The sequence below is a fragment of the Haemaphysalis longicornis genome, unplaced genomic scaffold (assembly GCF_048455015.1).
Source record: "Haemaphysalis longicornis isolate Haplotype H1 unplaced genomic scaffold, Haemaphysalis longicornis Haplotype H1 scaffold_12, whole genome shotgun sequence".
NCBI classification, from domain to species: domain Eukaryota; kingdom Metazoa; phylum Arthropoda; class Arachnida; order Ixodida; family Ixodidae; genus Haemaphysalis; species Haemaphysalis longicornis.
In genome coordinates this window covers 86,552,196-86,575,845 of record NW_027526225.1, presented here as the reverse complement: position 1 = coordinate 86,575,845, position 23,650 = coordinate 86,552,196, and the positions used below count along the sequence as shown (strand labels likewise).

The window sequence follows — 23,650 nt, the reverse complement described above, 5'->3', positions numbered from 1 at the left end:
AAAATTGGGGAAGACTGGAAAAACTCTTGACCATATCTTTAGCCGTCGGTGAGCGCCACTTTGGGCCCGAGTGCATATATATTGCGGGATTAAATCCACGTAATAAACAGCTGTGAAGTGCGGCTTGCACGCGGGAAGCTGTCACTGGCTCCAGGTGCTGTACCTACCATCCTGCCTACTGTGCGTCGAATTCTGTACGGAGCATGCAGGCGGAAGCCGCAAAGAAAAAGGCGGGCAAAAAAAAAAAAAGAGTTCCAGTTTCGGCAGTCAGCAAGAAGCGACAAAGCTGAAGAGCCGAAAAAGATGAGGTGCGCCAGCCACACCACGAGGCTTCTCTCTCTCCGCAGGGCTCATCAAATGAAGGCGCAAGTTCTGTGGAATGGGATGCTTTCACAATTAGCCATCTTCAAGAAGTCAAGCTTCCTTAATTCAAAGCTCTGGTGCCGGCTAAATTTTGCCGGCGATCAAAACGTTCTTTTCGCTACCACATCGATACGAAGAGAAGAAAAGCTAGAAGTTTTTCACGAGAAATCCGTGCTCTTCTATCCACATGACGACAAAGTGTCGGCGCAAGCATTTTTTCGTAGTGTGTTATGCGGAAGCGGTGAAATAGATTCCCCAGCTGTTGCAAACAGTGTGCTGCAAGAAGCTGACAGCAGTTCCGCCTGCAAAGGGGCCATGACGGCTACGGCGTTTAGTGATGTATTGCACGTGCTAACGCCGCATTCAGCCCTAAGTGCCTGGGGAAAGCTTCCTCTAAAGGTAATTTGTTCATTTCAAACTTCGCTGCTGAAAAAATCAGCCGGGTGCTACTGGACGCGTGAATAGAGGCAAATTCACGAGTAGGTTCATGCCGGGACTTTATTACAGTAAATACAAAAAAAGTAAATCCATTCGTAAAGAATTAAACATACACCAGTTGTCCGCCGGCAGCACATCGAACGCGTACGCTCGTATCGATCATCTGCGCAGGTAGCAGATGACACGATTTATAGCCGTTTCCCTACCGCTCAAACGGGCAGATTTGCAACAAAACGTTCCTAGCAAAGTACGGGGATGCCAGACGCAAGTATCTTTTTTTTGTAAAGGTTAATTACTACCCAACATTGGAACAACGACAGCCATAACAACTGCAGATCGCCTGAAGTACAGCGACTGCCGCGGCGGCGCCTTTCGAAGAGAGCGCAGCAGCGCCACCTGGTGTTTTCTACACAGAAGAGCACACCCCTTCCTCGCCGTTCGCGCCACTAGATCATTCTAGTTCACTATAGCTGTCAGCTACGTTTGTTTGCTTGATTGAGTGCATCTTCAGAATTTGATTTTGATTTGATTTTACCCGCCGCGGTGGCTCAGTGGCTATGGTGTTGGGCCACTGAGCCGAAGGACGCGGGCTCGATTCCCGGCCGCCGCGGCCGCTTTTCTGATGGAGGCGAAAAGCAAAAACGCCCATGTGTTTGAGATTTTGGCGCACGTTAAAGATCCCCAGGTGGTCAAAATTAATCTGGAGCCCTCCGCTACGGCGCGCCTCATCGCCTGCGTTGCGTCGGTGCGTTGAACCCTACAATCAATCAGAATTTCACTTTGCTGGTTTTTTGAGGCATGAGGTCAATCTATATGACACCTTGTGCTATCATTTTCGTTAGAACAGTAGTAGAACAATGTCTTTGCACAAACACGGTGTGTGTTTGTAATGCACAATGTCAATGCTTTGGTCTCACCGGTCATTGCGTAATAGCATGAAAATTGAACGGGGCAGAGAATGGACATGGCAGGGAAAAAGAGCAATAGAGGACCTGTGTCCTGCTTTGTTCCTTCTTTGTTCCACATGTCCTGTCTTGTCCTTGCCTAAATATTCGTGCTGCTACGTAGTGAACAAATACCAACTGGTTTGTTGTGAGGGGCTGGTGAAACTCTTAACAGCCATTTGCTAAACTTAGCATGAGGATCTCTGTGTCCTGTGAAATGGGGGTGCTGTTCAATTGACTTCACTGAGTGCCTATTTTTGTTTCTTTTCAGCCTGCGTCAAACTACAAGCTGCTCGCTGATGACAAGAACATCAAATTGGTAGGTACTGTTGGAGGGCTTTGCATCATGAGGCCCATTCTAGAAATTGTCCAGGTCTCACCTTTTTTGGCTTTCCAAGAAGCTTTGATGACTTCTCTGCTAGACGGGTGGTGTAAATAGTGGGAAAAGCGCTGATGCTTCGTGGCCCTCAGTGCATACAAACAATATCAGTGTTTTTTTTTTTTTTTTTTTTTTTTTTTTAAAGCAAACAAGCGGTTAATGTCCAACTGCTAGCATCTGCTTCAAAGCATGATGGCTGATGCTGTTGGTGGGGGGTCACTGTACACCAGCATGTGCTTCCGCCAGAGGTGACAAGATAGCTGCAAATATCGTATGTATACGTATTTGAGCTTTGTTATTATCTTGAGATAACAAAGTGACAGGCTAGACAGGCGGGGTCAACTTTTGTAGCTGCAACGCAAACACATGATTACGCAAGCTGTGGCAATGTAAGCATTGTGGACTCCTAAAATGTGTTTACAGGACCCAAGAGGTCCACCGAACCTTACATAAAAACCATTGCTTGAACTAATGCGATCCTGCTTCTTCAGTTAGTCTGCGGAATGGTTAAATGCAGGAAACGAGTGCACTAAACCCTAAACATGGGTAGAGAGCTTGTAAATTTCACTGGCTTCAGAGTTCGCACCACTGTTTCGCACTACCTTTGCTTCTGAAAAGAGAGCAGACGTACCAGGAAATCTTATCTTCCAATTAAAGCTGCTATGTGGCGGTGGCTGAACAAAATTTCAAGCCTTGCAAGCCACTGGAGAGTAGTACAGTTGAAGCCCTTTATAAGAGACACGTACTGGGGAGCAGTTTCTGTCTGTTATACGAGAGGTCTCTTATAAGCAGGGAACCATGTTTTCACTAACTGATCATCCCCTAGTTCAATGTGGGCACCGTACAACTAAAATAAGCTCAAAAGAACGCTACAGCATGTCGCGAAAGATTCATTCTAATTTATGTTTGGCCCCCAGACTTTATGAAGTAGTTCTGAATCTTTGTTTGCTTCACAACTGTATTCAGACTGTTTTTACTACAGAATGTAAATGCTTTCTCTTCTTTCACTGTTTGCGGAAGATGAATCGCAGATGTCGAGTTCACAAGCCAGAGCGCACAGCTTCTTCCACTGTGTGCTCTGGCTATTCATCATGCTTGCAGAACTCAACATCTGCAATGCTTCTTGACTGGGAGATACGCAATTGGGAGAGCCCACTGCGCACTCGCGGTATTCTTAACTTGCACAGAAGCCCGCATGTGTGGTCGTGTTTGTACGCATGGCAGTAAGCTTTAACCCCGTCTGTACATTGCATTTCCATTGGCACGGCTTCTCGTCGTCGTTTCATAGCAGACTGAACCACTGTGTGTTTGCTGAAGTTATAATAAATGGCAACTGCGGGCATCTGTCGTCCCCCTGTGTTTCCACAATGGAAGCAACTGCAGTTAGCGACTGGGGGCACCGCATCTAAAGTTATAATGTCAGTTACAAGCGATATTGCTGACCGAAATTCAAGGACAACTTGTCCTTTATAACCAACTACCTTCTACATCCGATGTCTGTTATAAAAGAGGTCAAGGTAAGGGAAAGGATAGGGCTGCCAACCATGTGGGTGAATAGCGTCTCTTATACCCGATTGTCTCTTACATCCATGTCTTTTATAACGAGGTTCAGCTGTGCTTAATCCTCCACGGTAAATCTGTTCCTCAGAAAAGCAAACTTTCATAGTAGCTTGATGTCGCGTATAGATCAACATGTTGTGATGACTGTGCGATAGTTTTGTTTGGTTTTGCCGAGACGTTTGCTATTGTTTACTGTAGGCTTACGTTCACACACACACGCATGCACACGCACACACACACAAGTTCTATGCTGCGTGGTCAATACATTTGAGCTGGCCACGTCTGGATTCCACTGAGCATTCTTCAAGGTAGCCTGACCTGCAAAATGTGTCCTGAACATTAAAGGGACATTGAAGGCAACCAGCAAGTTGGCTTCAAATGAAAATCCGACCTTCCCATAGCCATTTTAGTGGTGATTCGGTGCTGAAAGATGCCTTAATTGCTAAAAAATTGCTAATCAAACGCTGATCAGTCATGACGGAAACAGTGACTTGTGTCACGATAAACCGGAAGCAAGCAAGGCAGCAATGATGTATGGCGGTATAGAAGCAACCAAAAATTAATGCCGTTCCACTCAATGTAAAAGCTGTCGGAAGTGCAAAGCAGTGATCCCCCTAATGGGCTGTATCGCCGTTATCCGCTCACTGCTGCCATCCAATGAAATTCAAATTTCCCGCCTCTATGGTGCACGCACGCCCCCTGCCTGAAACAGCGGGAGTTCTGTTCTTTTCGTGCTTGTTTTTCCTCCCGCACGTGCCGGCGTTGCACTGCCACTTTTTTTTCGCTTACTATCATTAAAACCAACCCAGCGAGCGTTCCTAACTAAATGAATGCGGGCACTGCCAGTTAATTACGTATATTTTCCCTCAAATGTACCGCCAGTTGTCTTTGCGCTAAACTACGGGGAGATGTATAACAAGCGCCAGCGGTCCACGAGTTTTTGAACGCTTATGCCCATATAAACCGCTTGGCTTTCAAAGCCTCTGGGTTACACCGCGACAACAGCCACTACGATGGAACGCCGTGTGGCTCTACTTGGCTCCAGCAAGCGAGTTACGACGAGGCGAGCCCCTAAAGTGCACTGCGCTTAATAAAACGCTACCACATGCCGAGCGGTTTGTTCAGTTTCGGTCAAATCAGTCGTGCTTTTCCGAATTTCGATATCCTTTGCGGCTCTGGACCACTAAGCAAAATGTTTCCTCATGGGACCCGTGACACTTTGACACTTCGTCGTACAAAAAGGTGTCCTTTTGAGACCCCGTGAATTTTGGTGTCGAACCAACCGCTCATGCATAGGTCACGCTTTCTCGAGAAGCGGTACCGCTGCTTCAAGTATGGGTGAGTGGCACCATCTAGTGGCAGCCAGGAAAGACTCTACGCAGCCAGACGATTTAAGTGCCTCCGGTGCAAGTTGGTGGTATAGCCAGTGACGGCAGCACCGGTCTTTACGTTTTCTCTATTTTCTAACTTATTTTAGTAAATGCTACATGTAAGAGTGGTATATTTGTATTCTTGGTGAGCTACTGTATCAATCTAGAGCAGTTTGCGTTTTGACTTCAGTGTCCCTTTAATCCCTCTCTTGCGTGTGCAGATGTACGAGGTGCGCACCCTGCCCATGGTGCGGAACCAGGTACTGGTGTCGGTCATCTTCACCAACCAGAGCCCCTTCCAGCTGAAGGAGATGGAGCTGAACATCTTGGACACGCTCAACACCAAGATGCTGCGGGGGGTGAGCTGCACTTCTGCCTTTTAACTCGTCCGGGAAAGCCACTGTCTCTCCCGAGCGTCGACGAAATGGATGAATTTGGTTGAATGCGCTCATTTTTAAATCATATTCGCACTCGCAAGTCATAGAGGTTGCACGTTGACACAGTGTTCAGTCTATCGAGGCTAGCGATGGTGACTTCAATCAAAAGCTGTTACCTGTTACGCATGACAACTTTTATTGTTCTTTTTTTGTGCTTCTAAAGAATATCAGCTCTTAAACATTGAAAAATGATATGCAAGCATAACAAGAATAGGCGAACTTTACTGTAAAATGCATGCTCTACTGAACTGAAACAGTTTGTTAGGATTTATTACGATTTTTTGAAGGAGGGAGCTGAAAATAAGGACATCAGTCAGGTTCCTGTAAACCCATCTTTTTTGTTTGTTTGTTTGTTTCCAGAAATACATGTGTTCATTTTCATGCCAAGGCACCCGCGTCACAACCTGTAAAGTCTCCTTCTTTTCATAGAAACAAAAGTTTCTGGAGCTACTGAACCTTGTTGGAAATTGCTGATTCCACCGTGTACGAGCTGACCAAAGTATGGAAACGGCTAGACAATCATTCTACTGTCTTGCCGTTTATCCTGCCATCCACAATGGCTGCTCTCTGGCTCAACACCTTTTTGCATCAATTAGTCCCATGATGTCTGCCAATCTGGCTGAATACGGGGTGACCGAAGGGCATGGTTGGCGGCTGTCTGGTCAGCAGATCCTAATGTGAACAAGCGCTTGGTTTCCGGTTCAAGTTGCCCAAAGCTGCAAGCATGATTCGCTGTCTTACACAGGCTGTTGTTGTGAAACTAAAAAAAAGGGGCCAGTAGGGAGGATTGATCTTGCGACCGCTGTGCACCTTCTACGGCTGTTAGAAAAGAAAAACAGTGAGAATGCCGTTACATACTGTATTTTCGTGCGTATAACCCGCACCAAAAATGCGAAAATTTCAGTGGCAAAGTAAGGGTGCGGATAATACGCAGGGTTTTTCCTTTAGTGCAGCTTCATGGCAATGCACATTGTGCCGTGAAGCTCCTATGCAGGAGCCTTCCATGGCAGCAATTGCGCAATGCATACAAGGACAAAGAAGAAAAAACAAGGACAAGCGCACTCTAACAACTGAATTTTGTTAGTGAATTGTGACTTGAGCCTTTCAGTCAGTGTGTTCTACTTTCTAAATATACACTTTTGCTGTCTACATAGTATGTGATGTGTTGCTTGAGCAGTGGCTTTGGTGCAGCCTTTCCTGTATCAAATGTGCAGAAAATACGCGAGGATTTTTTTTTTTTTTTCTTCCGGCGGGCTGAAAGGGGGGGTGCGGATTATATGCAGGGGCGGGTTATACGTGCGAAAATGTGATACCTTAAGCAATTTGGAAGCTGCAGCGAGCCGTAACAACACTGACTGGAAGTAATGCAGCATCGTTTAACTTCATAGTTTGGAAAACTTGTTCTGTTACGAGGGTGTTACTTAATGTGCAAAGCAAGTCACAGTGCCACAGTGAAGTTGCTTGCTTATGCCAAATCGGAGATGAGCCTTTCCTGAGTCGCTTTCAGGTAAGTAGTCGTTCTTCAAGCGGTGTTCTTTAATTTCCACTATATATGTGCACTAAAAGACTATTTGTGAAGGCAGTGTGGAAAGAGAGGAAAGGAATTAGTATTGTCTTTATTGGCTTCTTTCCCCCAATCCCCTGAGTGCTTGCATCTATGTGCGCAGGTGGGTGCCAGTCCCCACGACGGCATCAAGGTGCCCTTCCAGCTCCCGACGGGAACGGCCAACGAGGGCCAGTTTGCCTTCTCTGTGGAGAGCATCAGCATGCCGCAGCGGTTAAGGGGCACCCTCACCTACATGCTCATGGCAAGTGGCTCTTCTCTGCTTGCTTCTCTTGCAAGTGCCACTCGGGGGAACTTGCTCTCTGGGCGTGTAAGTGTTATCAGTTGCTCAAGCACTAAAGGATTTTTGAGTAAGTTCTGTGAGCTGTACAACTGGAGAACGTTGATTCACAGCTGAGGTTCCTCGCAAATTTTTTTCTTCGAAGACAAAAGAAGCTTTCAAAGGAAGGTAACCGACCTCGGATCATGTGGAGGTAACGGAAAAGGTAGCTTAAAAGCCTGTTTGTGTCGCGCTTTGGGTACTAGGTGTCGTGGGCAACGATTCAGTTAAGACTGTGCCACGTAATTCTGCACACCATGGATTTATACTACAGCAAAGGGTAGTATAAATAAGCAGCCTTAGATAACCTACGCAGCCTGAAAACCGTTCAATGCTGCAGCTGACATTTGTTAACCTCCTAAAACATTTTTGGCATTGAAACAGAATGGAACAAAAAAGAAAGAAGGCATTTTTCTCATTCTTGGTTACTTTTGTTATCAGAATGCTTTGAATTGGTCCGTTCTCGCTGATAACATCTTGCATGCTGAAAACTTAGTTGCTCGTCTTTAACAGCAACTGGAACTAATTCTTATTGCTTGAGCAAGGTAGTAGCTTTATGAAATTGGGCATGTGGGCCAGCTGCGGTTGTGCATGGCATCGACTCGAGTATAGGCTGTCTAAAACGCTCGTTCTCTTCCAGACTGATACAGGCTCGACGCACGAGAAGCTCGACTTCAAGCTGCACCTGCCCGTGTCTTCGTACTTGATGGGAACGATGTCCAAAAGGTAGGGAAGGCTTGCGCTCCCTGTCCAAATCTGCGATCTGTCGTCCAAACCGGTGGTTCTTAAATTGAGGCCTTTGCCAATCAGGGTACATAAAGGGCCTTCTTAGGGCATCCAAAGCGCAGGAGCCTCAAGATGCTGCAAGGTGTGTCCCTACTGGGCGGCTCTAGTTGAGAATGGTGAGGCTGCAGCAATGATCTTTGGAATAACTGAGAAGTGAAAAGAACCACCCATAAATCCATAAATGAAGGACCGGGGGGGGGGTGGGGAAACAGACCTATGCTGAAGCTAAGCATGCTGATCACGTGAATGGAACGAACAGCGACTGAATTTCTTTTACGAATTCATCTAACTGATTGTTGTTTACACTCCACCAGCGGGCTAAACAATCAGCTAGATGAATTCGTAAAAGAAATTATTCGTAAAAGGAAGTGAGAGTGGCTTGTTGGGTGAGTGAATGCGTATAGCCAAGAGGGTGGTGCGAAGGGAGAAGGCGCTCAGAGAGATGCCTATTTTTGCATTCGGCGAATAAAGATAAAAAAGGTTTATGGCCTTGTTAGAAGAAATTTCTCCTCTTATGGGTGGACATGCCTTATCGTGCACTTTCCCGTCAATTCCCCTTGCGTGTAAAGATTTAACTGCGCACCTACGTTAGAGAACCACCGCTCAAAATCGTGGATACACTATCCGGTTGGGTCATGGCTACGTATGCATAGCGTTAACAAGTGGCCTCATTTCCACCTGCTCATTTAGCTTAGACTTGGTCGTCATAGTTGACTGACTGTGCATGGCATTACCACATCAATAATTATTGCATTCCAAGACAATTTACATTGTGTTTTTTTTTAACTGCCACAGTGTTTAGTAATACTAGAACGGATCCGTTCAGTGCTACAGCTGTAAACCATAGCTTCTTTGTTTTCTTTTTGTGCATTCCAAAAAACTGCATCGCTGTTTCTCTTCTGCTCCGTTTTCGCTTAGACCCACACCTCTAAGTCTGCCAAAAATTTCTTCTTGTCCAGAATTTGTCCCATTTCTTTTCGGTTTCAAGGGCTGCTGAGACGCCAATACCTAGAAGAAGTTCGCAAACATTTTTGTCTAGAATCCACCTCGTAGTTCCTCTCATGGAAGTTCTGGGGGACTTGCCATTTCAGGGAGACGTTTGCGGAGCTTCTAAGCGGCAGCGAGCTGTCCGCAAAAAGTAGCATCACCCTCGACGGCGTGGACTTCGAGTTCTCTCACGTGCTTTCCAAGATCTGCTTCCACTGCCGCTTTTCAGGTGAGTACTATATTTATCGTGCACTGCTAGTTGTCAACCTTGAAAGCATTTTGGCCAGTCCATCACAGGCTTTGATCGCACAGTGAAGATCGTGCCGGTCTTAAAAATATCTACCCTTGATTAGGGCAGTTAGAACAGTTCCTTCTAATTTCTAAGTAAACTCTGTGAAACTTGCCAGTCTGGCTGCTTTTCGACCAATCATTTCAAATATACCATTATTTTTTTAGTCAGTCAATTAGTTCACGAGATAATTAGTCATTTTTGGAGGAACAATAGACAAAAAAAAACAGTGTTGGTCATATAACTGTATTCGTTATATTTTCCAGTACTATTAACCCTGGTGAGTGCAGTAAGAGAATCGGTTTCTTGATGCACTGCTTGGATCTAATTTTACAGCTCATTAAACTGGTGGCACCAGTGGCAAGGAACCATTTTGAATGCCCATTTCAAACAGTACCAAAGTTTAATGAGCTGTAAAATTAGGTCCAAGCAGTGCATCAAGAAACCGGTTCTCTTACTGCGCTCACTAGGGTTCATAGTACTGGAAAATATAACGAATACAGTTATATGACCTACACTGTCCTGTTTTTTTACTCCAAACTGCACCCTCGCGTTATTGTCGTTGACCGCCTTATAAACGAATAAATACGGCACACTGGAGCTCTAGCTCATATCACACATTATTGCAGCAAGTGCACGTTCTGAGTTAGAATAGCAATGTATCTGAGGGTGAAGCCAAGTTGTAAGCATTTAGTTTGAGGAGTTGCACGTGGCACCTGGCATTCGGTGTGCCTCACTCGATGAATTTGTTTAATAGGGGCTGAGCGCATAATTTTCTTCATCGGTGTAATTTGCTCGACTTGTGGCTCCCCCCGGTGTAACTGTGGCTGCACTGGTGCTGTTTCAGTGGTGGAGCAGGTCGCCCTCAGTGCTTCCCTGTACAGCCGATCTATCCAGGACGATCACCTTTGTCTCCTGGTCAAGCACATGGTAAGCCTGCCGCTGCCTCCACATCTCGGCGCACACATTTTCACTTCAACTGTCAAGCGTGTTGTTTGCCTGTTTCAAGGGGCAAAGGTAAAAAAATGTGGGAAGCTCACACTAACTCGTAAGACTTGAAGGTAGCGAAGCTGTACGCAAGCTTTGCAACCATCACGATGGTCTAAGTCCACGATTGCAGCCTCTTTGCTTCTTTTTCGCTGCCGCAATGACCTTTCTCCATCATTGTTGCTGTGAGTGTGAGGGTTTTTTTTTTTTAGAAGTGATGATTATTGGGCATCCATCACCTTGGAGGGGCGTACGCTGTGACGTGTCTTTCTCGCTCCGAGCAAGTGTTGTCGCGATTACGGTGAGCGCCAGAGTTTTTTTGCCACTCTTGACTAATCTGCCTAAGCGGGTACGCTTGGCTTGACAAACGTGTGCCGGGGACGCTGGGCGGTCACTGCGAGGCACGCACTCACGAGCGTTAGGCATTTTCTTGGTTTTGTTAACCCTTTGAGGGTCGAATTTTTTCGCCAAATGCGTCCCCCCAGGGTCGATTTTTTTTTTATTGCTGATTTAAATTCTACGGACAAATCTATATCGAGAAAAAATAATAAACTTTTTTGGGTGACCGTAAAGTGACAAAAAATCATTTGTGTTGTTACATACATGTGTGTTATTATGGCGTTACTCAAGAAAAATTCTAAATAAAAACGAGAGAGTAACAAGCCGGCACCTTTTGAGTGAATCAAAATCAGATAGACATCAGTTTCGCGGGCGCAAAAAGCGGGAAGTGCGCGGAGGACGATAACGAAACCAGCCGCTGCGCGCCCGCCGGCGTGCGCCGGCGCGCGCGGCCGGATGCAGGAGCGATAGGCAGCGCACCGCTCGTAAAATACACAAATAAAACGAGAAAACAGCCTCATCAGTTTCGCAGGCCATCTTGGTCTGTGGCAGGCGCAAGAAGCGAGAGGCGCCCGGGTACCCGGTGGGCGATACCAGAGTCCTTCAATGCTTTACTGGTCACGAAACTGCTCCGTAACTCAATGGGAGAGCTTCATATGCTGCGTTTGGCCGCCGCGCAGTGGCGCCACCCTCTCACTGAGGTCACTCCTCGGGCGGCGTTGCGCTGGCTGGAACGGCGGAGCCGCGCCGAGTTGTGTTTGTTTTGTGCGGGAAAAAAATGTAACGTGCATATCGCGCTCTTGTGATGCTACTTAAGTAGTGCAACGACGATGCCGAACATGTGTTGCGTCCCGGGATGTCATTCCTTGTACAACGATACCACAGAAAATGTTTCCTTGTTCTGTTGACCGAGTGACGGGCAGCTGTGTGAGAAATGGAGGGCGCCATTCCAAGGCAAGCAACCGGAGATTACAGCTTCGATTATAAGTGTGCGACAGTGTGTGGAAAGCACTGTGTGTGAGAATGGAAAAAGCAATGTACCCTTTTGAGAGCATCGTGAACCTAGAATCGTACCAGGCTAACTTAAAGCCGGATTTTTGTCATATCAGTCAGGTTGTAGCGGTGCTTCATTACCTGTTTGCAAACTTGCATTACCTTGCGCTCAGGCTCGCGTGTTAAAAAAAGCTTTGGGACGTCCTTGTGCTTTTACTTTTCATATTTCCGCGAATTATCCCTTAGGGTTCGTTTTGTTTGTTTTGTAACCGCGCGTGGCCGACTCCGGTTTTTTATCTGGCGTTTCAACCGGAGCGCCCGTTTGCTCTTTTTGTCGTACGTCCCGTCGGGCAATATTGTTTGACATGGAAAGGGTGCCACCTTGTCGCTAACTTGATTTTTTGTTTCTTCGACAATGTTCTCGATCCTATTTCCATGGATCTGAAATTAATAACGTTCCAAGAGTAATGCATGCATAGCAAACGCTGCGCAACTCACTTTATCGACGTTCATCTGTTCACGTCATGCTGCGGACTGCTTCTTCGACGTTTGTGTTTCATTCTAGTCTTTTGTAGTGCAGGAGATCGCTAGCTCGCTGCGTTGAAAAGCTTTGCGTCGTTCTTGGCTACGCGGCAATATTCTATTTCCTCCGTGTGCTGCACATCGCAGCGCGAAAAAATAAATTTTTGTACGCTAGACCACGCTCTTTTGTCTCCCTTCGTAACATTGAATTTTTTGGTTGCGTGTGATAAAATCAGTTTCATTGTTCTTTTTTCGCTTCCTGTTTTCGCAAGGATTGCAAAGCGTGGAAGCAGAAAGACACATGGTGCAATATATATCTCTTCCTGTTTTGATCCTTCGCGTTTCTGCAGCGTTTTTAGATGTTCTCAAGTATGTACCCACTCATCGAAACGACAATACTATTGGGCTATCTCGTTTAGCGTTCTGTGCATTCCAGAGCAATCAACGGATTCATTAAGCGTAGTCTGAACGACGCGTACTTGGTTTCTTTCAGTTTTTTATTGTATTATCGATAGGCCCGCAGCAGTCCGTGACTACACAGCTACCGTATGTGTGGTATTTACAACTTTGCTTTGAGAAAAGAAGCAATATAGATTTAAAATCCGTCAACACGACGGCGCAGCGCTCGTGCTAGAGCACACAGAAGCCGTTGCCGTTCGCGGCCGAAGTCTACGGTAACTTACTTCGAAAAATAAAACCCCATTGAAGGCAGGTGATAAACACAATAACTGGACTATTCATCGCTAACTACTACGAAAAAAAATACACAATCAGCGCGCAGACACCAAAAGCAGCGAGCGTTTGCACGCCAAGAGCTGGCCAATACGCTGCACGCGCGGCGGCTGGATCACCTTCGTGCGGCGGTGGCGCCTGTAGTGGCGCGCGCGGTCCCTATATGAAGTGAGCGCGGAAGTTTCGTGACCAGTAAAGCATTGAACGACTCTGGCGATACCCAGCGCGCCCCCTCGTTAGCGGATGTGCAAGCGATAGCCGGTGCACCACTGAAGTAAATCAAAAAAATAAAAAGAAGAGCCATCGGCGCAAGAAAAAAATTTGATGTATTTCCGAAGTGTGGCAGCACATGCCAAGCAAGAGAAGTTGGCGAAAAAGGCAAGCGATGCCGTACATGTATGTCATTGACCATTTTGAAAGTGTTTGCTGATGCCGTACATGTACGGCCGTGATCCTCAAAGGGTTAACTGCCGGGCAGTCGCTGTGAGGCCCGTGCTCACGTGCGTGCGCTCGGCAATTTCTTGGTATTTCTGACTGCGGACGCGAAAAAGTACAATTTGCGAAATTGCTTCACTGTTAAACCTTGAGGGTGAACTCACTCCTAGGGTATTGCCTAGGACAGTTACCACCTGTAACAGGAAGAAAAAAGTTTTTTGTGCCTGCCCTAAGCAGCGCAAGTATTGAACCAAGAGTGGAAAACATAGGTATATTAGTTTCTTTTTGGTAAGATGACACGTCATCACCCCGCTACAAAGGGGAAACCAGTAGCAATCATCATCATCAACATCATATGTCCAGGTTTAAAACTGAGGCAGGGAACTGGATAGCGCTGTTAAACTGTAGAAAGACAGAAAAAAATAGAAGCTTTGTTGCTATGAATGTGTGTCAGGAGTTGGCTTTAGTACTGTATTCGCAATTTAGTGATTTTTTCACCTTGTGATGAGAACCGTGACAAACACACGGGCACCGTCACGCAGTTATGCGTAATGTCATAACCACACTCCAGCGTGGTTATGACATCCAGCGTGTTGAACCAGCTGGATCCAGTGTGATCCAGCGTGTTGAACATGAATCATTTCCTCTTTCGTTGTCTTTTTCAAGTGCAGAGCACTGTAGGGGCTCGCCTTGTTGTCGTAGCTCGCTCGCTGGACCCAAGTAGAGCCACACGGCAATCCACCGTCGCGGCGTAACCCTCAAAAGTCAAGCGGGTTATGTAGTCATAAGCGTTAGAAACTCATGAAGCTCTGGCGCTTGTCATACATCTCCCCATTGTTTAGCGCAACGAAAACTGTAGGTTAATTTGAGGCAAAATATGCGTAATTAACCGGCGGCACCCACGTTCATTTAGTTAGGAACGCTCGTTTCGTTGGTTTTTACGATGGTAAGCGAAAAAAAGTGGCAGTGCAACATCGGTACGTGCGGGAGGAAAAAAGCAAGCACAAAAAGAACAGAACTCCCGCTGGCGCTATTTCAGGCAGTGGGAGAGCAAGCTCTGCGAAAGCGGGAAATTTGAATTACATTGGATGGTAGCAGTGAGCGCATAACGGCGCTGCAGCCCATTATGATGAATCACTGCTCTGCACTTCCGACAGCTTTCAGATTGAGTGGAACGGCTTTAATTTTTTTTTTCCAGAACCCAAACAGAGTACTTGTGGACGGCAAGAGCACCAACTCGCAGCTGCTGTCTAGCCTGTTGGACGAAGTCCGCACCCTGCTCTCGCCCGGCAACGCGACATCGTCGACGTAGGAGCAAGACACCCCGGAAACAAATTTCATTCCAGAGTCCCCCCCCAGGGGGGTCAGGGGCGAAGCACTGCGCCCCTAATGCGTGCGCACGCACTTTCGGCTTCCTCCGAAGGCCCCCCCGACCGAAGAACACTGTGACACCCTGTATATTTAATGCCAAGACCTGGGCTGCCACTTTTTCTCCTCCATGGTTCTTGGACAAGTTTGAGCTGAGGTTTTCTCTTTTGCATAAAGAGTGTTTACTAACGCCGACTCCTGGCTTGCTTTGTGGCACTCGGATGGGTGCTTTGCTGCAACCCACTGCCCTCCAACAGGGTGTGCGTGTTTGAAAATGCTTATTGCGTGTCTACAGAACAGAAGGACACTTTTGTGTGTGTGTGTGTGTGTGTGTGTGTGTGTGTGTGTGTGTGTGTGTGTGTGTGTGTGTGTGTGTGTGTGTGTGTGTGTGTGTGTGTGTGTGTGTGTGTGTGTGTGTGTGTGTGTGTGTGTGTGTGTGTGTGTGTGTGTGTGTGTGTGTGTGTGTGTGTGTGTGTGTGTGTGTGTGTGTGTGTGTGTGTGTGTGTGTGTGTGTGTGTGTGTGTGTGTGTGTGTGTGTGTGTGTGTGTGTGTGTGTGTGTGTGTGTGTGTGTGTGTGTGTGTGTGTGTGTGTGTGTGTGTGTGTGTGTGTGTGTGTGTGTGTGTGTGTGTGTGTGTGTGTGTGTGTGTGTGTGTGTGTGTGTGTGTGTGTGTGTGTGTGTGTGTGTGTGTGTGTGTGTGTGTGTGTGTGTGTGTGTGTGTGTGTGTGTGTGTGTGTGTGTGTGTGTGTGTGTGTGTGTGTGTGTGTGTGTGTGTGTGTGTGTGTGTGTGTGTGTGTGTGTGTGTGTGTGTGTGTGTGTGTGTGTGTGTGTGTGTGTGTGTGTGTGTGTGTGTGTGTGTGTGTGTGTGTGTGTGTGTGTGTGTGTGTGTGTGTGTGTGTGTGTGTGTGTGTGTGTGTGTGTGTGTGTGTGTGTGTGTGTGTGTGTGTGTGTGTGTGTGTGTGTGTGTGTGTGTGTGTGTGTGCGCGTGCGCGCGTGCGCGCGTGCGCGCGTGCATGCGTGCATGCGTGCGTGTGCGCGCGCGTTTTGGGGTAGAGATTTCCCCAAAATATCCTTGACTAGTTCTTGGCTGGTCAGTGCAAACCTGCTTAATTAAGTAGTCATGGGAACTGTATCTGTGGTACTGGCTGTTAGGCACTGGCCGGAGCAGGGCTCAATGCTCAAGAGTTAGATCTTTAAAAGTTGTTTCTTTTGTTTTATGTTATTTTTTCAATCAAAAGTCAGGCAAGTACCGTATTTGCACGATTCTAGCACGCGCGTTTTTTTGCTAAAGGTACCCTTCAAATTTGTGTGCGTGTTACAATCGGGCTCAAAACCAAAATTGGCTTCAAATCAGCCAGCAGCAACTACTCCCAAATTCCAATTGTATAGTATAATTTTCAAAAAATCTGTCAGCATCACGTAAGTAAATTTTACTTCACCCACTTCTCAATGGGCGTACCTTAGCCAGGTATTGCACATATTTCTGCAGCTGCAAGTACCACTTTGTTTCGGTCATGGCTCCAAAGAGAGGTACCACTACTCAGCCACCGTCAAACTCGAGGTACTTTTACTTGCTGACGCAAAGGGTACCGAGCAACATCATGCACATTGGGCATCCGCAAAACATGAATGCAAACAAAGCTTCACCGGCTTCATGCAAAGCTTCATGCAAAGCTTCACCGGCCCTGACCACGAACGTTTTCAAAAATTTGAAAACTCCCTGGTGGAATCTAATGAAACAATGAACCCCTGCGTCTAAAATTACGAAGGTCAAATTCCTTGAAATTGCAAACACTTTCATCGTACACTGTTCCAGTTGTAATCGCAGCAGGAGCTGGAAGAGCAAGTTCACGAAGCACAACGAATATTTGCTACTACAGATGCATGCATCAAATAAAATGTATTCTGCTAGGTACGTGGTGTCATGTCTTTTGCACCTGCACAGTAGAATCGGCGTCAGATTAATTTTTCAAATTTTGCTGCATAAACTTACCTGTGCATTACAATCAGGGGCGCGTTAGAGTCGTGCAAATACGGTAATTGAAAAAGCACGGCACTTTATGTTCAGATATGATGTGCACTTGGCTGCGTGCCAAAGTTTTTCTTTTAATATATACCGGGTGCGCGAGGTATTTGAGAACAGAACGTTGGCGTCAGGCACAATAGAATATTTCCATCAAAATCAGACATGTTTTCACCAAACTTTGCGGATTGCTTCTATTGTGGTTTATTTTCATAACTACTTAAGTCAAGCGGCCATTGTCTTGTCTCTTGACCATGGGAGCACAGGATCTTTGACCTACCAAGAGAACTAATGCTTTCACATTGGAAAAAAGAAAGTGGTGGTGGCTTGGCATACAGTGTGGCACAAATGTGCTCCACAAGGCAAGCCCCAAGTAAAAAAAAAGGCAACATTTAGCATGGCCTCTGAGAATTCTTTTCTGTGCTAGAACATCACTACATCGCCTGTGGTTTGGTCTGCATACAAACCGGCTGGATCAACTTCTGTTTAGGGAAGTCTTTGTCATGTGTGTGCTTTCTGCGTGCTGGCCTTGCTTTCTTACTGCCAAGAGCACGTTACCCATGTCCTTAGCATGCTGCAGCATGCATCTTCCTAGCTAGCTCTAGCTTCAGTCTGTCCAGCTTGGTTGGAGCTACTCGGTTATTTGCACGTAATGGTTTGATGCGTAGCCTGCTAAAGAAGGGTCCAATCCTGACCACAGAAGCCATTTTTTTCTGAGAAATGGCAGTGCCAATGTGTCGAGATTTCTGTGCCCATTAAAGATCCCTGGCTGGTCTAAATTAATCTGTAATCCTCCACAACGGCACAACTTGTAGCACAGGTCTTTGGCGGGCTAAACACCTAAAATTTGAGTTCAGGGAAGAACAGCCAGATTGCTTCTAATGCTGGCAGCCAATGACATTGGAATTTACAGGGTTCACTTTTTTCACTCCTTCCCCAAGCTTATGTAAGTTTCACCCTTTCTGCTGTCCTATCTCCGCTCCCAATATTAATTTCTGTACGATATGCCTCCAACCTTCGGAAGTGGAGATACTGATGCAATCACGGGGGTTGTGTGTGATGCTGGCTACCCTCGTGGGAAAGATCAGCTTGTGGAATCTTCAATTAACGTGTGTGTTGGAACCACCTGTACCTACATGTAGTCAGCGTAAATCCTCGATTGCCGCCTCATCAGCGTAAACAAGAGCCAACATTTCTGCTTGTGGGATTATGCGTATGCGTTAGGTGTGTCTACAGAATTCAGCGCACCTTCACCGTCTTCCCCTGTTTGCTGATTCCAGTGTGCTAAGTGTGCTTTGCCGAAAACCTTGACTTATATAATCGTGCCTTTGTTACGCAGTGGAGGGCACTTTAATTTTTTTGCGTGGGCCCTTCTATTGTTTAGGTTCTTTTTTTTTTCTTTTTCTTTTTTTTTTTTTTGTCTTATTGTCTTCTGTGTCTTCACCAAGGCGGGAGTTTCGCTCTTGCGCTGTAATACTTGTCCTAGCCCTCCTTTGTGGCACCAATCTCTTGTATCGACTTCAGTGATGCCATGCCACTCGTGTTTCTGCAGCCACTTGTGTTTCTGCATTTCTTTTCTCTCCTTTCTGCTTTTCACCTTTTTTCTTAACTCGGGTTTCCCCTAGGCTCTTACGGCAACATCTGCGACCTGGCTTATTCTCAAGGGAGAGATTCCTGCGTCCTTTCTCTGACAGTTCACAATATGCACTTTCTCCCTCTTTTAATTCCCAAGTAATGTGCTGTTGATGGAAGCTTTGTTTTGGCAGAAATCAAATGGTTTCTGTCTAAATTTGTTTGTTAGTCGACCTATTTCTCATGGTAACACAAAATGAGCGACTACCATTGAGAGATTAGTTGAAATTTATGGCAAGGGGAGGCTGGTGCATCTGGCGAGGGTATGGAAATTGTCCACATGCAGGGAGAAGTTTCATGGGTGTGAACGTACACCCCAAACAATTGCCCCAATTTACGAGTCTGACATGTCGTTCGGAGGCTGTCATTAGTAGCTATAGCATTTCAGCGTACCGGACGCATATACGACATGAGCCCGGCTTGTGCAGAGACGCCGCTGGAAGTCCCCTAGCGGCTCATTCCGAAAGCAGCTGCAGGGCACTCCGAAAGGCTCCCCACTGTCACTGCTGCTTTTGCAGCACATTCACAGCTAAAATTTGCCACTTGTATGCATTGGAAATAGATATTTATGTGGTGGTAAAAGTTAATCCGGAGACCTCCGCTACGGCGCACCTCATTGCCTGTGTACTGTCGGTGTGTTAAACCCCATAATCAATTAATCAATCAATCGATCAATCAATCTATCAATCAATCAGTGTGCAGCAGTCACTGTGTTTCCAAGTGAGGTGCATTGAATAAAGGGTAAATGCCTCTGACGCAACCTTCATGTGGCGCATTCGGTCTGTATAAGCGTGTCACAGACCAGTGTCATGAAGCCGGCATATGCATGGAGCTGATTGTAATTCCGCTGCCCTGAAGTAGTGTTTTCTTGCATAGCCCTAGTACAGCTACACAGTGTAATGAAGTCTGTTTATGGCCATAGTACAGCTACACACTATAATGTAAGTCTGTTTTTGTGCGCTTACATAGTCATACCTGAGAGCACACCAGTTACGCTTGCCAGTGTATAATACCTTAGATATTGATCACTACCTTGGGCAAACCAATGTGGCAGAAATTTCACGTGCATTCTACAAAAGAAGTATGGTGGACAAGGCAACACACAACAGAGGATTTAATGCTGTGTTGGTGTGTCCTTCAAATGCTTCTTGGAAATATCACCATATGACACAGGGATCCTGCAGAAACTAGCACAAACTAAAATCAGAGGGCCTTATCAGATACCACACTCTTCCAAAGACACCTTTTGTTTTTTGTAGGCTGTCTACCACGTGCTTCAAAAAATGCATTCACTTGATAAGCTGTTTTTTGAAGTCTAAAAACAAAAGGAAAGTGAATGCGCAGTTTGTGCGATAACTAAAATGTTGATTCCTTCATACCGTTCCGCATTTGGACACAACTATAGTTAAGCGTTCTTCCAATTTCCTGTGAAATAGCAGTGCATTTCGTACCTAGTTGAATCTGGCGATTCTGGGTCTGGTGAGAACTTCATTAGCATTTCTGAAGCTGCACTAGTTTCTTAAAGCAAAGCCTTCAGCCTCTTACTGATGATTTCAGTAGCCCACCCCAAAATTCACTGCAGGAAAGCCAACTTTCTCTGACAATGATCATGATGATCGTGGGTGAAATGAATAAAAACTAAAACCCTTTCTGTGGTTGTGACCGAACCTGGGTCCGTCGCGTTATGAAGCTGGCGTCTGTCCGATTGCGCCGTTCTGGCATGGTCAAAGCAGTTTGGATTGGAGATGGGTGCATGGACGTGGAAAATTAGACAGCCATGGAATGACAGTATCGGGATAGCACTAGAGAGCACAATCGCTTCTGGGTTGTGTTGGTGGTGGACATGACGATGGGGAACACGAAGCTTTCCAAAATCGTCATTTTGACAGAAGGGTAGTTGATTTTTTCATTTCCGAATGAACTATATTGTCTCTTTCCGACTTGCAGACCGTTTATTATTCCGAAATTGCATTAAATTTCCTTCCTTGTTGCTAGTAGGCGTGAGCTAGTGTGCACATATTTAATGACGCAGAGCCTTGCACTATGCTTCACTATGCATAACTTTTTCACGTGGCTCAATATATTCACATAAAAGGCATCAGTGTTGTCAGTTCAATATATTCACATAAAAGGCACCAGTGTTGTCAGTTATTGGGTAATTGCGTCCCCGAAACATATTTTTCTACGACGTACATATTCAGAATGAAGCCTCGTTCGTTTTACGTGCTGCAAGACGAAACCAACCTGTCACTGTGCCAGTATCAGGTCTTAACTCGGCGACAGTATAATTCACTTGTGCCTGACGTACATATTCAGAGGTGACAGTTGTCATTGCCAGCTCTCGTAAGAGCTGTCGGGAAGCGCACAGAACTGTGTCCCCAGATAGCTTTTGTTGGCATTCGAGCTTTTTCCCAAGCCGCAGCTGTTTTTTGAAGTGCCCTGAATGTACTAATTGCTTACAGATGTGACTAAGTTTTTTCAGTGCGAAGAGGCACTAAAGGCAAAAAAGAGAGAGAGAGAGAGAGAGCCAAAACACCGTATGAGCCCGTATGATGTATTATCCACGCAGCGCTCACACTGTAGACGTCGAAGAAATGCGGCAGCAGGCGGGTAGTGGGGCAGCAGTATCGAAGCCCCAGTGAGTTCAGCCAAGTGACAGATAGCTCCATCTAGGGGAACATTAATTTTAGCATGTATCCGTGTGTTTATGATGCCCTACTTAACCGAGCTCGAGAGTGTAGTCTCCTCATAGTGTTAACACAGTCTCGTAGAGTGGTAGTTCCGCTTCTGAATAGTAAGCTTGTGGAGCCGGGTTCGAATCCCGTGCGATTTGTTTTTTGTATTTTTAATATTGCTTCTCCTTGAAGCATTCAATTCTCGAACAATCCTTGGAGACTTTTATCACGCCTGACTTATATTTACGACAGCTTTGTGCATTATAAATGGGATTTCGGGTAGTCTTGTTCCCTTTAGGTAAGTTTCAGCTGCTATTCGTTCTGCGTTTCTTCGCTTTGTCTTTTTTATGTTATGTTAGGGGTTATGTTAGGGTTGTCTGTTGCAGTGGTTTATCCAGAATTTCGATTTTTGGAGGTGTTGAAATCCTCCTGGGGTGTGTATATATAAGGGGGGGGGGGGGGGGTCGAAATCCTTCTGGGGAGGGGGGGGGTATAAATCCTTTGTCTGTTGAGTGAGTTTTGTTTCCCTTATTTTTTTTTTCAGTTTGGATGGTTTTTATTAGGTAGGCTTATGCGTTATTTTTGTTACAATAAGGCTGTTTGTTCCATTTTAGACTTGTTTTTTGGGTCAGATGACGGCCGGCTGCGCGCACCATAGGGAACTGTACACGTAACATATTATTTAGAGAGTATTTTTTACGCCCGTGTTTACATAGAGCAACGTAGAACGCAAACAAAAAAGAAAAGCCTAACGAATTATTTCGTTTGTTTGTTTGCGTGCGCTGCCGGCAAAATACGCCCTGGCGGTGTTAAGCCGTCAAAACAGCGTTCGCCGGCCCCGTGTCTACCGGTGGGTGTGTCGTCGTTCGTGTCGTTGCGCGGCCGCGGAAAGCAAATTCTGATAAATCCTCCGTGCGTACAGTGTTTCAGTGTTTTGCGCAGGGTCGATTCCAACAGGCATGTACAAGCCCATTTCTGTGTCACGGGGAAACGACTCCGTCGAGTTTGTTCCTTTCGGTAAGTATGCGCTCCCTGTTCTGTGGTATGCGTTATCGAGACGGGTGAGAATCAGCGTGTTTAAACACACCCTTCGCTTAAACACGCGATAATGCTGGAAAAGTTTGTACACGCCGGATACTTATAATTATACTTAAACTTGTAAGTATCCAGCAAGTACTTTAACAGCATTCCTAAATTCCTTCTGTAAACTCCTACGCTGTGAGAAGGAAAACAGGTGAGCTAGCTAGATAAGCGCCTATCTAGCACAGGAAGTCCCCCTGCAGGGTCTGACTTGGGACCTCGTGAAAATGTTTTTTTTTTAAATAATCAAACATCATTGAATTGAATTAATAGCTATCAGTACTTGTCCCTGGCAATGCTCACTATATCCACACGAGAAATTGGTGCAACTCGCACTAGTGGTGCAGGCTGGAGAAACAGCAGAACTGGCGGCCCCTTTCCCTTCGTCGGAGACCCGGCTGTTCAAAGACACCGTTACGAATTAACTTATAGGAAACAATGCTGTACACCAGGAATGCGATGGTCGCTCAATTGAATAGACGGCAGTTTCATAACGCGATGTACCCGCAGGTTCGATTCCCACCTCGTGAAGCGTTTGTTCCGATTGGAGGTTTTCCGTTCGGATCCTTTAGCGAGCGCTGATTGGCGTGGCACCGCGACACCTCCGGTTGAGCTCGCTGATCGAGGGCGCCTGCGTGTCGTGTCGGTCGCCAGTGAATGCATGTCAATTTTCTTGCTTTCGGCAGCATCGCCTCGTTTCTCTCGAATGCAGCAGTTGCCGCAGCTGCCTAAACCGCGCAATTACTGGCATTCGCCCAAGAAATATGGGCGGCAGGCGCCTGTTTGTCGTGTCTGTCGCTAGTCGGTGCTTGTCAATTTTCTTTATTTAGGCCACAACGCTTCGTTTCCCTCGAATGCAGCAGCTGCCGTAACCGCGGAATTATTTTCATTCAGCTACGAGATGTGCGGCAGGAGCTTGTTCGTTCTGATTTTAAAAGGGAACGCTGAAGCGATCGAGTTCGTCAAACTAGATCTGTTTGTGTTTTCAGTGCATAGACAGACTCAGATAAACATATGGTAGTTAATTAATAAAGCCTGAGTGAAGAGAAAATACCATGCAACATCTGCGGCAGCCACCACAACTACAGCAGGGACGTAAAATTTGACGCACACTCTTAATGCATGGGATTGTACGATGTGTTGACATTTTAAAGTTCATGCATACACATTTGTGTTCGTGCCAATTTTATTTGTTTGTGCCAATTTTATTTTCTTTAGAAAAAACTATTGGCAACAACCATGCATATGTGTCAGATTGTGTTTTTTCTTTTTCTTTTTTTAGAGTTGTCGACATCATCAGTTTCCTGTAACAACCTACTTGGCATAGAACATTATCATTAATCGCACATTCTTATATCTTGGGAATCAGTGCATACAGCACTTCTGCAATGCTTTCGGCGGCAGAATTGGTCAGATAAGCCTGCCAGCA

The 23,650-nt window shown here is 46.1% G+C and overlaps 2 protein-coding genes across 3 annotated transcripts in view; both read left to right on the top strand.

Moving 5' to 3' along the window:
• The window catches only part of G (adaptor-related protein complex 3, delta 1 subunit-like garnet), an 83,411-nt gene extending 68,404 nt beyond the window's left edge, over positions 1–15,007 (top strand). For both annotated transcript variants that reach the window (XM_077693648.1, XM_077693647.1), the window contains exons 28-34: positions 2,017–2,064; positions 5,276–5,413; positions 7,159–7,299; positions 8,015–8,100; positions 9,252–9,376; positions 10,284–10,366; positions 14,643–15,007. In XM_077693648.1, coding sequence (XP_077549774.1) covers positions 2,017–2,064; positions 5,276–5,413; positions 7,159–7,299; positions 8,015–8,100; positions 9,252–9,376; positions 10,284–10,366; positions 14,643–14,756 — 735 coding nt within the window. In that variant the 3' untranslated portion in view covers positions 14,757–15,007. The remainder of the gene's footprint in view (positions 1–2,016; positions 2,065–5,275; positions 5,414–7,158; positions 7,300–8,014; positions 8,101–9,251; positions 9,377–10,283; positions 10,367–14,642) is intronic.
• Positions 15,008–21,836: 6,829 nt separating this feature from the next.
• Positions 21,837–23,650, top strand: part of LOC144162920 (enteropeptidase-like) — an 85,881-nt gene continuing 84,067 nt past the window's right edge. Inside the window, exon 1 of the mRNA XM_077693646.1 lies at positions 21,837–22,158. Coding sequence (XP_077549772.1) covers positions 22,101–22,158 — 58 coding nt within the window. The 5' untranslated portion in view covers positions 21,837–22,100. The remainder of the gene's footprint in view (positions 22,159–23,650) is intronic.